At 39.2% G+C, this 16,850-nt stretch overlaps 1 protein-coding gene across 1 annotated transcript in view; it reads left to right on the top strand.

The window, feature by feature from the left end:
• Window positions 1-16,850, top strand: part of ITGAM (integrin subunit alpha M) — an 82,081-nt gene that overhangs the window by 41,354 nt on the left and 23,877 nt on the right. Inside the window, 2 exon segments of the mRNA XM_021931904.2 lie at window positions 7,814-7,954; window positions 8,045-8,254. Of these exon segments, the coding sequence (XP_021787596.2) occupies window positions 7,814-7,954; window positions 8,045-8,254 (351 nt within the window).

Here is a 16,850-nt window from a genome sequence, read left to right as displayed (position 1 = left end):
CCTGCCTCAGCCTCCCAAGTAGCTGGGACTACAGGCGCCCGCCACCTCGCCCGGCTAATTTTTTTGTATTTTTAGTAGAGACGGGGTTTCACCGTGTTAGCCAGGATGGTCTCAATCTCCTGACCTCGTGATCTGCCCGTCTCGGCCTCCCAAAGTGCTGGGATTACAGGCTTGAGCCACCGTGCCTGGCCTATATTGAGAATTTTTAACATAAAGGGGTGTTGAATTTTATTAAAGCCTTTTCTTCATCTATTGAGATAATCAGGTGGTTTTTGTCTTTAGTTCTGTTTATGTGATGAATCATATTTATTGATTTGCATATGTTGAACCAACTTTGCACCCCGGGGATGAAGCCTACCTGATCACAGTGGATTAGATTTTTGATGTGCTGCTGGATTTGGTTTGCAGGTATTGTGTTGAGGATTTTTGCATTAGTGTTCATCAAGAATATTGGCCTGAAATTTTCTTTTTTTGTTAAGCTGACACTTTTTAGTTTGATGCTACCCCATTTGTCTGGTTTGCTTTTGTTGCCTGTGCTTTTGGGGTCATATCCAAAATATCATTGCTCAAAAGCTTGATGGTCAAGAAGCTTTTCCCTTTGTTTTCTTCTAGTAGTTTTGTAGTTTCAGGTCTTGTGTTTAAGTCTTTAATCCATTTTGAGTTGATTTTGTATATGGTTTGGGATAAAGATCTAGTTTAATCCTTTTGAATATGAATATCCAGTTCTCCCCACACCATTTGTTGAAGAGACTGTCCTTTCTCCTTTGCATATTCTTGGCGTCATTATTGAGGATCAATTGACCATAAATGCATAGTTTTATTTCTAGCCTCCCTGTTCTGTTCCGTTGGTTGATGTGTCTGTTTTTATGCCACCACCTTGCTGTTATGATTACTAGAGCTTTCTTGACACAGTATGTTTTGAGATCAGGAATTGTGATGCCTCCAGTATTTTTTTCCTGAGGATTGCTTTGGGTATTTGGGGTCTTTTGTGGTTCTATATAAATTTTAATTTTTTTTCTATTTTTGTAAAAAAATGCCATTGGGATTTTGATACGGATTGTACTGAATCAGAATATTGCATTAATACTCCAATCCATGAACATAAGATATCTTTCCATTTATTTTTGTCTTGTTTAACTTCCTTCATCAATGTTTTATAGTTTCAGTGTACATGTTTTTCACCTCTCTGGTTAAATTTACTCTTAGGTATTTTTTTTTGATGCTATTGTAAATGAGATTGTTTCTTGATTTCTTTTTCAGACAGTTCATTGTTAGTGTATAGAAGCACTATTGATTTTTGACATTGATTTTGTAGCCTGTAACTTTACTGAATTTATTCATTAGTTCTAGTAGTTCTTTTTTGGTGGAGTCTTTAGGGTTTTTTATATATATATATATACACACACACATATATATTTATATGTATATCATTTTAAGTGTAAACAGAGATAAATTTCCTTTTTTATATTTGATTTGGGTCTCTTTCATTTATTTTTCTTGCCTAATTGCTGTGACCAGGACTTCCAGTACTGTGTTACGTAGAAGTAGTGAGAGTAGGCATCCTTGCCTTTTTCCTCATTTTAGTGGTAAAACTTTCAATTTTTCACCATTGAGTATGATGTTTGTTGTGGGCTTGTCGTATATGGCCTTTATCATATTGAGGTACATTCCTTCTGTAGCGAACTTATTGAGAGTTTGTATCATAAAAGAATGTTGAATTTTGTCAAATGCTTTTTTTTTTTTTGGTGTGTGTATATTGAGATGATCATGTGGTTTTAGTCCTTCATTCTGTTAATGTGACATGTCACATTAATTGATTTGCATATGTGGAATCATCCTTGCATCTTGCATCCCAGGGATCAATCACACTTGATCATGGTTACTATCTTTTTTTAACAGAGTCTCGCTCTGTCGCCCAGGCTGGAGTGCAGTGGTGTGATCTCGGCTCACTGCAAGCTCCACCTCCTGGGTTCACGCAATTCTCCTGCCTCAGCCTCTTGAGTAACTGGGACTACAGGCGCCCACCACCATGCCCGGCTAATTTTTTTTTTTTTTTTTTTTTTTGTATTTTTAGTAGAGACGGGGTTTCACTGTGTTAGCCAGGATGGTCTTGATCTCCTGACCTCGTGATCCGCTCATCTCACCCTCCCAAAGTGCTGGGATTACAGGCGTGAGCTACCGCGCCTGGCCAGTTATTATCTTTTTAATGTGCTATCAAATTCAGTTTGCTAGTATTTTGTTGAAGATTTGTCCGTTTATGTTCATCAGGGATATTGACCTATAATTACGTCTTGTAGAATTTTTGTCTGGCTTTGGTATCAGGGTAATGCTGGACTCATAAAATAAATTTGGAAGTGTTCCTTGCTCTTCAGTTTTTTTTTTTTTTTTTTTTTTTTTTGAGACGGAGTCTCGCTCTGTCGCCCAGGCTGGAGTGCAGTGGCCAGATCTCAGCTCACTGCAAGCTCCGCCTCCCGGGTTCACGCCATTCTCCGGCCTCAGCCTCCCGAGTAGCTGGGACTACAGGCGCCCGCCACCTCGCCCGGCTAGTTTTTTGTATTTCTTAATAGAGACGGGGTTTCACCGTGTTAGCCAGGATGGTCTGGATCTCCTGACCTCGTGATCCGCCCGTCTCGGCCTCCCAAAGTGCTGGGATTACAGGCTTGAGCCACCGCGCCCGGCCTCTTCAGTTTTTTTTACCTGAGTTTGAAAAGGATTGACATTAATTCTTTTTTTTTGAGATGGAGTTTTGCTCTTGTAGCCCAGGCTGGAGTGCAATGGCACAATCTCGGCTTACTGCAACCTCTGCCTCCTGGGTTTAAGTGATTCTCCTGCCTCAGCCTCCCAAGTAACTGGTATTACAGGTGCTCACCACCATGCCCGATTAATTTTTGTATTTTTAGTAGAGACAAGGTTTCACCATGTTGGCCAGGCTGATCTTGAACTCCTGACCTTAAGTTATCCACCCACCCTGGCCTCCCAAAGTGCTGGGATTACAGGCATGAGCCACTGCTCCTGGCAACATTAATTCTTTAAATGTTTGCATTCACCTATGAAGCATCAGGTCCTGGGCTTTTCTTTGTTGGGAGGTTTTTGATTACTGGTTCAATGTCTTCACTTATTACTGGTCTTTTCAGATTTTTAAATTTCTTCTTGACTCAGTCCTGGTAGGTTGTATTTTTCTAGAATTTTATCCATTTCTTCCAGTTTATCTAATTTTTTGGTATTAAATTGTTCATAGTTATCTCTCATGATCCTTTGTAACGCCTCCTCTTTCATTTCTGATTTTACTTACTTGAGTTTTTTTTTTTTTTCTTTAGTTTAGCTAAAGGTTTGTCAATTTCATTTATCTTTTTAAAAAAGCAACTCTGGCTAGGTGTGGTGGCTGACAGCTGTAATCCCAGCACTTTGGAGGCTGAGGTGAGGGGATCGCTTGAGGTGAGGAGTTTGAGACCAGCCGGGGCAACATAGTGAGACTCCACCTTTATAAAAAATAAATAAAAAAGTAACTCTCAGTTTTATTGACATTTTCTATTATTTTTCTAGCCGCTATTTGATTTGTTTCTGGTTTGATCTGTATCATTTATTTCTTATGCTGACTTTGAGTTTAGTTTTTTTTTTCTTTTTCTATTTCCTTGATGTGTAAAGTTAAGTTGTTTCCTTCCTTCCTTCCTTCTTTCCTTCCTTCCTATCAAAATTAAAGGGAAATTGTGTTTTTTATTTTTATTATAAATGGAATGCAACATCATGTAGAAATCAGAAAACACAAACGTGTTATAAGAACAAAACAAAAAATTTCCATACCACCAGAAATGATCAATCAATATTTAGGTGATTTTTAATGTAGGTGTTTAACTCTATGAACTTCCCTCTTAAATCTGCTTCTTCTGCATCCAATAAGTTTTGGTATGTTGTGTTTTCATCATCATTTTTCTTAAGATATTTCTTGATTTCTCTTTTGATTTCTTCTTTGACCCACTGGTTGTTCAGTAATGTGTTGTTTAATTTTCACCTATTTTTGACTTTTAAAATTTTCCTCTTGTTGATTTCTAGTGTCATAACCATTGGGTCAGAAAAAATACTTGATATGATTTGTTTATCTATTTTTTTTTTAAATTTATTTTTGATAGAGTCTTGCTCTGTCACCCAGGTGCAGTGGCAAGATCTTGGCTCACTGCAACCTCCACCTCCCAGGTTCAAGCAATTCTCCTGCCTCAGCTTCCTGAATAGCTGGAATTACAGGTGGCCGCCACCAAGCTTGGCTAATTTTTGTATTTTTAGTAGAGACGGGGTTTCACCATATTGGTCAGGCTGGTCTTGACCACCTGACCTCAGGTGATCTGTCCACCTTGGCCTCCCAGAGTGCTAGGATTATAGGCATGAGCCACTGTGCCTGGCCAATACTTGATATGATTTAAATCTTGAATTTCTTAAGACTTGTTTTGTGGCCTAACATACGATCTACTTAGAAAATATTCCACATGTGCTTGAAAAGACTGTGTATTCTGCTGCTACTGAATGGAATGTTCTGTAAATGTCTGTTATATCTATCTGGTCTATAGTATTGTCCAAGTCTGTTGTTTCCTTATTGATTTTCTGTCTCTCTGAACTATTGTTGAAAGTGGGATATTGAAGTTCCCTACTATTATTAGAATATAATAATGATAATACTATTATTGTATTGCTGCCTACTTCTCCCTTCAGTTCTGGTAATATTAGCTTTATGTATTTAGGTGCCGTGATGTTGAGTACATATAGCTTCACAATTGTTATATTCTTTTGATTAATTGACTTATTTATCATTATATGATGACTTTCTTTGTCTCTTGTGGCAGTTTTAAGGAAAGGTCTATTTTTTCTGATATAAGCATAGTTCTCCCTGATCTCCCTTGGTTATCATTTGCATGGAATATCTTTTGCCATCCTTCCACTTTCAGCCTACGTGTGATCTTAAATCTAAATTGAGTTTCTTATAGGCAGCATATAGTTGGATTTTACAAAATCCATTCAGCCACTCTATGTCTTTTGACTGGAGAATCTAATCCATTTACATATAAATTAATGATTGGCAGGTAAGGGACTATTATTGCTATTTTGTTTATTGTTTTCTGACTTCTTTGTAGTTCCTTTGTTCCATTCTTCCTTCCTCTCTTGCTGTCTTCCTTTGTGACTTGATTTTTTTTGTTGTTAATATGTTTTGATTCCTTTTTCTATGTTTGGTGTATCTACCACAGTTTTTTTTTTTTCTTTGTGGATACCATGAGGCTTACATAAAACATCTTTTAGTTATAACAGTCTATGCCAAGCTAATAACAACTTTGACCACATACAAAAACTCGACCCTTTAACTTCTCCTCCCCACACATTTTACATTAATGTCACACTTTATCAATTAATTTGCAATAAAGGTGCAAAGATAGTTTAAGAGTTTTTCACCAAACGGTTCTCGAACAATTGGACATTCATAGTAAAAAAATAAAAATAAACTTCTATTGATACCTCACGCCATATAAAAATTAATTCAAAATAAGCAATTTCTTTAAAAGTTTAACATATGGTTATTATACCAGCAACTTCCCTCCTAAGGATTTTTTTTTTTTTTTTTTTTTTTTTTTTTTTTGAGACAGAGTCTCACTCTGTTGCCCAGGCTGGAGTGCAGTGGCATGATCTTGGCTCACTGCAAGCTCCGCCTCCTGGGTTCACGCCATTCTCCTGCCTCAGCCTTCCAAGTAGCTGGGACTACAGGCGCCCGCCACCATGCCTGGCTAATTTTTCTATATTTGGTAGAGACAGAGTTTCACTGTATTAGCCTGGATGGTCTTGATCTCCTGACCTCGTGATCAGCCTCCCAAAGTGCTGGGATTACCGGTGTGAGCCACTGCACCCGGCCTCCTAAGCCTTTACTTAAGAGAAATGAAAACAGATGTCCACATGAAAACCTGTATGCAAACGTTTCTGGTCGCTCTATTAATAATCAACCCTTAGAAAAAACCAACATGCCCTTCAACTAAGAAATGGATAAACCAACTGTGGCACACCTATACAATGGGAATACTAATCAGCAATAAAAGAGAGCAAATTACTAATACATGCGACAACACAGATGAATCTTAAATGCATTATTGTAGGTGAAAGAAGCCAAATTAAAAAGGCCACATACAATATAATTCTATTTATATGACATTCCAGAAAAGCCAATAAGAGCAGAAAACAGTTGAGTGGTTGCCAGATGTTGGTAGTTGGAGGGGAGAGATCGACTATGATGGGGCAGAAGGGAATATTTTGGGAATGAAGAAGCTATTTTCTATTTTGACTGTGGTGTTGGTTATATGACTTTATTGTTTTTGAGACAGAGTCTTGCTCTGTTGCCCAGGCTGGAGTGCAACCTTCACCTCCTGGGTTCAAGCAATTCTCCTGCCTCAGCCTCCCAAGTAGCTGGATTACAGTCACCATGCCCAGCTAATTTTTTTATTTTTAGTAGAGATGGGGTTTCACCATGATTTCCAGGCTGGTCTCAAACTCCTGACCTCAGGTGATCCACCCACTGGCCTCTCAAAGTGCTGGGAGGCATCCGGCCAGTTATATGACTTTGTATGTTTGTCAAAACTCATAAAACTATGTACTAAAAGCCTGAATTTTATTGTATGTAAACTCTTCCCCAATAAATCTGACCTAAAAAACAATAAAAATTCTGTTGACTTTAGGATAAAGCTTAAATGCCTGTATTGAATTATCAATGAATCATCCCTCAATGGTGTATGAGGCAGAAATCACTTTGCACAGCCGTGGCATGATGTCCCCTGCACATTCCCTTCCTAGAACTTGTCCCAGTTTGAAATTGCTGTACACATCTCCCTGTTAATCCATCGATTACTCTCCTCCCCTCCACCTGGCTGCACTGAGCTCAGGCCCTGGAAGGCGCTGTTTCTCTATTACCCAGCTGTGTGCTTAGCAATAAGAAACACATTTGGTGAATGAATGAATGAATGAATGAATGAATGGGTGATTAAATAGGTGAATCTTATGGATGAATTCTACATATTGACCTTGAAGATATTCGAAACATCTTTTTACTTGTAGGTAAACAGCATTTCTTAATATCACAACAAATATTCCTGGGTAGCAATAGTTATTTTTAATCTAAGCCAGTTATTAGCCTTATTAGAGTGCCAACTTTGACTTTTTACCCCCCCTAAGATTCCTAATATATTGAAAGGGTGGTATTCTGTCTGCTCTTCCAGAATTTTCTATCTGTATTTTCCAACCCAAATCCTTCTTTGCTGCCTTAATAATCTCCCAGGAATACCATCTGGGGTAAATCCTCACGCACTGCTCATTGACTCTACTATAGGCTTCTTTATTCTTTATCTTTTAAATTATTAAAAACATATATATATATATGTTTTTATCTTTTAAATTATTCTTTATCTTTTAAATTATTAAAAACATATATATATATATGTGTATACATATATATACACACACACTTAGAGGTTGGGGTCTTGCTCTGTTGCCCAGGCTGGAGTGCAATGGTGACAAAGCTCACTACAGCCTTAAACTCCTTGGCTCAAGGGACCCTCCCACTTCAGCCTCCTGAGTAGCTGGGATTACAGGCAGAAACCACTCTGCCAGGCTTATTATATAGGTTCCTTTAGCTGGTAGCACATTCAAATGATAATTTATCATGAACCATATAGAAGATCACATCTTCTCCAGAGGGATTCTCAAGCAGACATAACTTTTCTTCACAGAGAGAAAACCCCCACATCTGCTTTAGGTGGGAAGAGGTGTGTGATTATGGCCCTGTCTCTTTCAGATCGGCGCCTACTTCGGGGCCTCCCTCTGCTCCGTGGATGTGGACAGCAACGGCAGCACTGACCTTGTCCTCATCGGGGCCCCCTATTACTATGAGCAGACCCGAGGGGGCCAGGTGTCTGTGTGCCCCTTGCCCAGGGCGGTGAGTGGTGATGGGACCTGGGCTGGGTGGGGCCCGGTGTGGGTGGCGGGGTCGCCTGAGTTTGGGCCTGATAGTGTTTGTGTTTAGCAGAGGGGTCGGTGGCAGTGTGATGCTGTTCTCTACGGGGAGCAGGGCCAACCCTGGGGCCGCTTTGGGGCAGCCCTAACAGTGCTGGGGGACGTGAATGGAGACAAGCTGACGGATGTGGCCATTGGGGCCCCAGGAGAGGAGGACAACCAGGGTGCTGTTTACCTGTTTCATGGAACCTCAGGATTTGGCATCAGCCCCTCCCATAGCCAGGTGAGACCTGATCACTGTCCTTGTCATGACAGTAGCCTCTTTGTTGATCTTTCTCCTTCTAATTCAGTGTGCCCACAGCTGCTAGATAAGTTCTCACAGTACTCCTTTCAGAACCTTCAAAAATAATAACATGTGACTGGTCCTGGTGGCTCATGCCTGTAATCCCATCACTTTGGAAGGCTGAGTTGGGAGGATTGTTTAAGCCCAGGAGTTCAAGACCAGTCAGGACAATATAGTGAGAACCCATCTCTCCAAAAAAAAAAAAAGAAAAAGAATTAGCCAGGTGTGGTAGCACACACCCATGGTCCCAGCTACTCTGGAGGCTGAGGCCGGAGGATTGCTTAAGCCTGGGAGGTTGAGGCTGCAGTGAGCCCTGGTCACATCACTGTACTCCAGCAGCCGGAGTGACAGAGTCAGACTTGCACGTGCAGGCGCGCACACACACACACACACACACACACACTTCACAAAAATCTCAAAGACTCTTAGTTCCAGATTGATTATTTCTACAGCAATAGGAGATACATGATAGCCTCATCACTCCCACTTTGTAGATGAATAGAGCAAGGCCCAGCGATGGCACATGGCAAGCTAGCAGTATTGGGATGCAGGCATTCCTTTCTTCTGAATCTTGGTCCTGGTAAGGTGACCAAGAGCTCTAGTTTGCCTAGCTCTGTCCCAGATTTAGCACTGAAATCCCACATCCTGGGAAACCTATGAGGTTGGCCACCTTACAGTATTGCACACTTCACAGATGTGGAGATGTGCAGTCACACGTGCCGCTCTTTCAGAAGGGCCCTGTGCTTGGCTTCATGCTCTGCTATTGCTATCTTCAATTCTTAATAATTTTTCAACAAGGGGTCCTGCATTTTTTTGCACTGAGTCTTGCAAAGCATGGAGCCCATTCTGATGACTTGTCACCCTATATTCTGGCCCTGACAACTGTTTTCCTCTGTAAGTTGGCTTTCTGTCTCCTGCCAGGTGGAGCTCACTGTCTAGAGGGACCCTTACGGTCTGGTTCCATCTTCCCTGTGTCATCCTCTTTCCCACCACAGCCACCTGAGACCGTCTAGTCTTCTGGCCTCTGGTCTCTGGGTTTTTACCAGCCTCACGTTTTTCTTTCTTTATGTTTAAAAATTTTTTTATTTAAAATCTTAACAGATTTTAAAATGCACAATGTAATACTGTCATCTATTGGTGCAATGTTGTACAGCAGATCTCTTGAACTTCATCTTGCATGCTGAAAATGTATACCCATTGATTAGCAACTCCTCATTGTTCTCCAGCCCCTGGCAGCCACCATTATATTCTTTGCTTCAATGAGTTTGGTTATCTTATTTTTTTTATTTTTTGAGATGAAGTTTCACTCTGTCGCCCAGGTTGGAGTGCAGTGGCACCATCTCGGCTCACTGCAACCTCTACCTCCTGGGTTCAAGCGATTCTTCTGTCTCAGCCTCCCGAGTAGCTGGGATTATAAGCATACACCATCATGCCTGGCTAGTTTTTGTATATTTTGTAGAGACTGGGTTTTGCCATGTTGTCCAGGCTGGTCTTGAGCTCCTGGGCTCAAGTGATCCACCTGCCTTGGCCTCCCAAAGTGTTGGGATTACAGGCGTGAACCACTGCACCCGGCCAGTTTGCCTATTTTAGATAACTCATATAAGTGAAACCATGCCATATTTATCCTTCTGTGACTGGCTTATTTCACTTAGAATAATGTCCTCCAGGTTCATCCATGTTGTCACAAATGAAAGAATATCTTTCTTCTTTTTCTTCTCCTCCTCCTTCTTCTTTTTTTTTTTTTTTTTTTTTTTGAGACAAAGTCTTGTTCTGTCATGCAGGTTGGAGTGCAGCAGTGCAAACATGGCTCCCTGAAGCCTCAACCTCCTGGGCTCAAGCGACCCTCCCACCTCAGTCTCCTGAGTAGCTGGGACTGTGGGCCCATGCCACTCTGTCTGTCTAATTTATTTTTATTTTTTGTAGAGATGGGGTCTTCCTATGTTGCCCAGGCTGATGTCTTTCTTTTTTAACGCTGAATAGTATCCTACTGTATGTATATACCACATTAAAAAAATCCGTCATTTCCTGATAGAGAGGGGAGGAAAAAATCCCTCATCTGTTGATAGTCATTTAGGTTGTTTTCACATCCTGGCTATTGTGAATAGTGCTGCAATGAACATGGGCATGTTCATATCTCTTTGAGATCATAATCCCAATTCCTTTGGATAAATAACCAGAAGGAAGATTGTTAAATCATATGGTAGTTCTATTTCTAATTTTTTGAGGAACTTACATACTGTTTTCCCTAGGGACTGCACTATTTTGCATTCTCACCAACAGTGTGCGAAGGTTCCAATTTTTCCATGTATTTACTAACACTTGTCTTTTATTTTTTTGACAATAGCCAGGCTAGCAGGTGTGCAAGTGATATTTCATTGTGGCTTTGATTTGCATTTCCCTGATGATTAGTGATGTTGAGCATCTTTTCACGTATCTATTGGGCATTTTTGTGTCTGAAAAAAATGTCTCTTCAAGCCCTTAAGTCTATTTTTAAATCAAGTTATTAAGGCCAGGTGCGGTGGCTTATGCCTGTAATCCCAGCACTTTGGGAAGCCGAGGCAGGCGGATCACCTGAGGTCAGGAGTTTGAGACCAGCCTGGCCAACATGGTGAAACCTCATCTCCACTAAAAATACAAAAATTAGCTGGGCTGTGATGGCCTGTAATCCCAGCTACTCGGAAGGCTGAGGCAGCAGAATCACTTGAACCCAGGAGGCGGAGGTTGCAGTGAGCCGAGATTGTGCCACTGCACTGCAGCCTGGGAGACAGAGGGAGATCGTGTCTCAAAAAAAAAGTTATTAGATATTTTGCTATTGAGTTGTATGAGTTCACTATGTATTTTGGAGATTAACCCCTTATCAGATACATAGTTTGCAAATACTCTCTCCCATTCTGTAGGTTATATTTTACTTTGCTTATTGTTGCCTTTGCTCTGTAGAAGTCACACTTGGTTTGATGCAGTCAGATTTGGTTATTTTTGTTGCCTGTACTTTTGGTATCATAGCCATAAACTCATTGCTCAAACCACCATCTTTACAGCTTCTCCTCTGAGTTTTATTCTAGATGTTTTACATTTTCATTGAAGTCTTTAATTCATTTTTAATTGATTTTTGTGTATGATATAAGAGTCAAGTTGCATTATCTTGCATTCGTATATCCAGTTTCCCAGTACCACTTATCTAAGAGAGTATCTTTTACCCATTGTGTATTCTTGGTATTATTTTGGAGAATCAGTTGGACCCATATGGATGGGTTTATTTCTGGGCTCTCTATTCTGTTCCATTGGTCTATATGTCTATCTTTATGCTAGTACCATACTATTTTAAGTACTATAACTTTGTCATTTATATATACAAAATCCTGCATTTTATTAGAGTCAAATAACATTACATGAAAGACACTTACATTCGTTTTAGAAAATCCATTGATGTTGCCCAATTTGGCACATACTCGTAAAAGCAAGTTTTATTAACTCATGTATTTGGAACTAAAAAGTATTTGAAGTTGATCACAGCATAATGAATCCTCAATTTCCAGAGTACTAGAGATGATTATATACAAAAATCCAGTAAAACTTATTTTACTAATTTACCAGTTCTATATCACTCCTAAATATCCCTAAAAATATGGTTTTATAAAAAGTAGTGTTCTATAATTCACAATTATGAAGAGCTTTATTATAATCCGAGTATGAACTGTGCATCACCCATATCATGGCTTCAGAAAACTATTGCTTTTCTTGCTAACTTATTTAAGGTTTCAGTACATGAGTCAGTATGCAGAACTCACTAGGTCGTGACTGTGATCTGTAATGATAAAAATAGAGAACCTCTTTGACTTGAATCTAAAAAAGTCACCTTATCATAAAACAGTGTTAACATAATCAAGAATTAACCCTGACAAATAAACAAACCACTTCTTATGGCTTTTAAAAATAGCTCATGCTCATGGTTCTTTCAAAACGATGTTGTAGCTACTGTCTTTTCTAACAAAGGAATATTTTCATCATAGCAACTATTTCTGAGCCAAAAATAAACCACACTAAAAACAGAAGAAAATTCTCAGTGTAGAAAGGAAAATGTTCATCTGTTGTGCAATAGCAGGCATTGGGCTCTGTGAGCACTTTTCAGACATCCTCAATCAACCCAACTAGAGGCGCTATTGAGTTTATCCAGTAAGTGCACCATGCAATCTAATGCTGTGAGGGCATTACTTAATTAGCCAAAGGAAGAACAATCTTTTCTTTTCTTTCTTTTCTCCTTTCCTTTCTTCTTTTCTTTCTTTCTTAAAGGAAGAACAATCTTTTCTTTCTCTCTTTCTATCTCTTTCTTAAGGAAGAACAATCTTTTCTTTCTTTTTCTCTTTCTCTCTCTTTCTTAAGGAAGAACAATCCTTTCTCTCTCTCTCTCTCTCTTTCTCTCTGTCTCTGTCGCTTTCTTTTTATTTTTTTGAGACAGGGTCTCCCTCTGTTGCCCAGGCTGGAGTGCAGTGACGAGATCACAGCTCACTGCAGCCATGACACCTGGGCTCAAGCAATTCTCCCTTCTCAGCGACCCAAGTAGTTGAGAATATAGGTGTGCACCCCAACGCTTGGCTAATTTTTCAATTTTTTGTAGAGATGAAGTCTCACTATGTTGGCCAGCCTGGTCTTCTGGTCTTAAGCCATCCTCCTGCCTCGGTCTCTCAGAGTGTTAGGATTATAGATGTGAGCCACTGCGCCTAGCCAGAGCAATCTTCAAGTTATATACCAGTAATTTATATAGCTTTTCTAAAATTTAAGCAAGTACTGAATGGACTATAGTTATTATCTAAAATTTAAGCAAGTACTGAGTGAACTATAGTTATTATATGATTTTTAAAAAAAATCAGTAGCTTTTTGGAGTACAAGTGTTTTTTGGTTACATGGATGAATCCTATAGTGGTGAATTCTGAGATTTTAGTGCACCTGCCATCAAAGCAGTGTACACTGTACCAAATATATAGTCTTTTGTCTCTTACCTCCTCCCAGACTCCCCTTCTCCAAGTCCTCAAAGCCCATTGTATCACTCTTGTCTTTGCATCCTTATAGCTTAGCTCCCATTTTTAAATGAAAACATGTATTTAGTTTTCCATTCCTGAGTTACTTCAATAATGGCCTCCAGTTCCATCCAAGTTGCTGCAAAATACATTATTTCGTTCCTTTTTATGGCTGAGTAGTACTCCATGGTGTGTGTGTGTGTGTGTGTGTATGTGTGTGTGTATATATATAAAAAATGTTTTCTTTATCCACTCATTGGTCGATGGGTACCACAGGTTGGTTGGTTCCGTATCTTTGCAGTTGTGAATTGTGCTGCTATAAACATGCATGTTCATGTATCTTTTTCATATAATGACTTCTTTTCCTTTGGGTAGATACCCAGTAGTGGGATTACTGAATCAAATGGTAGATCTACTATTAGTTCTTTAAGGAATCTTCTTACTGTTTTCCATAGAGGTTGTGCTAATTTACATTCCCACTGGCAGTGTAAAAGTGTCCCCTTTTCACCACATCCATGCCAGATCTATTGTTTTTTGACTTTTTAGTTGTGGCCATTCTTGCAGGAGTAAGGTGGTATTTCATTGTAGTTTTTTTTTTTTTTTTTTTTTTTTTTTTTTTTTTTTTTTTTGAGACGGAGTCTCGCTGTGTCTCCCAGGCTGGAGTGCAGTGGCGCGATGTCGGCTCACTGCAAGCTCCGCCCCCCCGGGTTCACACCATTCTCCCGCCTCAGCCTCCCAAGTAGCTGGGACTACAGGCGCCCGCTACCGCGCCCAGCTAGTTTTTTGTATTTTTAGTAGAGACGGGGTTTCACCATGTTAGCCAGGATAGTCTCGATCTCCTGACCTCGTGATCCACCCGCCTCGGCCTCCCAAAGTGCTGGGATTACAGGCTTGAGCCACCGCGCCCGGCCTCATTGTAGTTTTAATTTGCATTTCCTTGATGATTAGTGATGTTGAGCATTGTTTTCATATGTTTGTTGGCCATTTGTATATCTTCTTTTGAGAATTGTCTATTCATATCCTTTGCCCACTTTTTGATGGGATTATTTGTTTTTCCTCACTGATTTGTTTGAGCTTTTTATAGATTCTGGATAGTAGTCCTTTATCAGATGCGTAGTTGGCAAATATTTTCTTGCATTCTGTGAGTTGTCTGTTTACTCTGATGATTATTTCTTTGCTGTGCAGAAGCTTTTTAGTTTAATTAGGTCCCATTTATTTATTTTTGGTTTTGTTGCATTTGCTTTTGGGGTCTTAGTCATGAATTATTTGCCTAAACCAATGTTCAGAAGAGTTTTTCCAATGTTATCTTCTAGAATTGTTATGGTTTCAAGTCTTAGATTTCAGTCTTTGATCCATCTTGAGTTGATTTTTGTATAAGTTGAGAGAAGGGGATCCAGTTTCATTCTTCTACATGTGATTTGCCTGTTTTCCCAGCAACATTTACTGAATAGGGTGTCCTTTTCCCAATTTGTTTTTGTATGCTTTGTAAAAGATCAGTTGGCTGAAAGTATTTGGCTTTATTTCTGGGTTCTTTATTTTGTTCCATGGGTCTAAGTGCCTAGCTTTATACCAGTACTATGCTGTTTTGGTAACTATAACCTTGCAGTATAATTTGAAGTCTGGTACTGTGATGCCTCCAGATTTGTTCTTTTTGCTTCGTATTGCTTTAGCTATTTGGGTTCTTTTTTTGTTCCATATGAGTTTTAGGATTGTTTTATTCTAGTTATGTGAAAAATGATGTTGGTATTTTGATGGGAATTGCATTGAATCTGTAGATTGGGCAGTATGGTCATTTTCACAATATTGATTCTTCCTATCCATGAGCATGTGTCCATTTGTCTGTGTCATCTATAATTTATTTCAGCTGTGTTTTGTAGTTTTCCTTGTATGGAGCTTCATCTTCTTGGTTAACTATATTCCTAGGTATTTTATTTTATTTTTGTAGCTGTTATAAAAGAGATTGAGTTCTTGATTTGATTCTCAGCTTTGTTGTTGGTGGTGTACAACAGTGCTACTGATTTGCATACATTGATTTTGTAACCTGAGACTACTGAAATTGTTTATCAGATCTAGGAATCTTTTGGATGAGCCTTTAGGATTTTCTAGGTAAATGATCATATAATTGACAAACAGCTGTAGTTTGACTTCCTCTTTTCCAGTTTAGACCCCTTTGTTTCTTTCTCTTGCCTGATTGGTTTGGCTGGGACTTTCAGTACTGTGTCGAATAGAAGTGCTGAAAGTGGGCATCCTTGTCTTGTTCCAGTTCTTAGGGGGAATGCTTTCAACTTTTCCCCCTTCAATCTGAAATTGGCTGTGGGTTTGTCAGATACGGCTTTTAGTATTTTGGGATAAGTCCCCTGTATGTCTAATTTACTGAAAGCTTTATTTTTATCATAAAGGGATTTTATCAAATGCTTGTTCTGCATTTATTGAGATGATCACATAGTTTTTGTCTTTAATTCTGTTTATGTGATATGTCACATTTATTGACTTGCATATGTTAAACCATTCCTGCGTCCTTGGGATGAAACCGACTTGATCGTGATGTATTATCTTTTTGATGTACTGTTGGATTTGGTTAGCTAGTATTTTGTTGAGGATTTTTGCTTCTATGTTCATCAGGGATATTGTTCTGTAGTTTTCTTTTTTTTGTTATGTCCTTTTCTGTTTTTGGTATTAGTGTGACACCGGCTTTATAGAATGATTTAGGGAAGATTCCCTCTTTCTCCGTCTTTTGGAATAACATCAATAGCATTGGTACCAATTCTTTGAATGTCTGTTAAAATGCAGCTGTGAAACCTTCTGGTCCTGGGCTCTTTCTGATTCAATCTCTCTGCTTGTTATTGGTCTGTTCATGGTATCTATTTCTTGCTATAGCTATTATATGACTAATCCAAGGTACCAAAAAGCATTTTTGCATGATTTAGCAGGCCATCCTTTTTCCTTGTGTCCTAATGAGGAAGTTTTTTGACCCTTCATAATTCTCTTAACTAACAAGGATTTTTAGCTCCTCCTCCATCATTTTGTAAAATAATGATGATAATTTAAAACTTCCATCAACATATTAAATTTTCAAAATGAACCAACTAAAAACTACAAAAATCTCAAAGTTTGAGTTTTAAACTGAATATTTGTTTGTTTGTTTTTTTAAATTTATTTATTATTATTATACTTTAAGTTGTAGGGTACATGTGCATAACGTGCAGGTTTGTTACATATGTATACTTGTGCCATGTTGGTGTGCTGCACCCATCAACTCATCATTTACATCAGGTATAACTCCCAATGCAATCCCTCCCCCCTCCCCCCTCCCCATGATAGGCCCCGGTGTGTGATGTTCCCCTTCCTGAGTCCAAGTGATCTCATTGTTCAGTTCCCACCTATGAGTGAGAACATGCGGTGTTTGGTTTTCTGTTCTTGTGATAGTTTGCTAAGAATGATGGTTTCCAGCTGCATCCATGTCCCTACAAAGGACACAAACTCATCCTTTTTTATGGCTGCATAGTATTCCATGGTGTATA

This window comes from Papio anubis, chromosome 18, assembly GCF_008728515.1.
Source record: "Papio anubis isolate 15944 chromosome 18, Panubis1.0, whole genome shotgun sequence".
NCBI classification, from domain to species: domain Eukaryota; kingdom Metazoa; phylum Chordata; class Mammalia; order Primates; family Cercopithecidae; genus Papio; species Papio anubis.
This window is presented reverse-complemented; position numbering and strand designations above follow the sequence as displayed.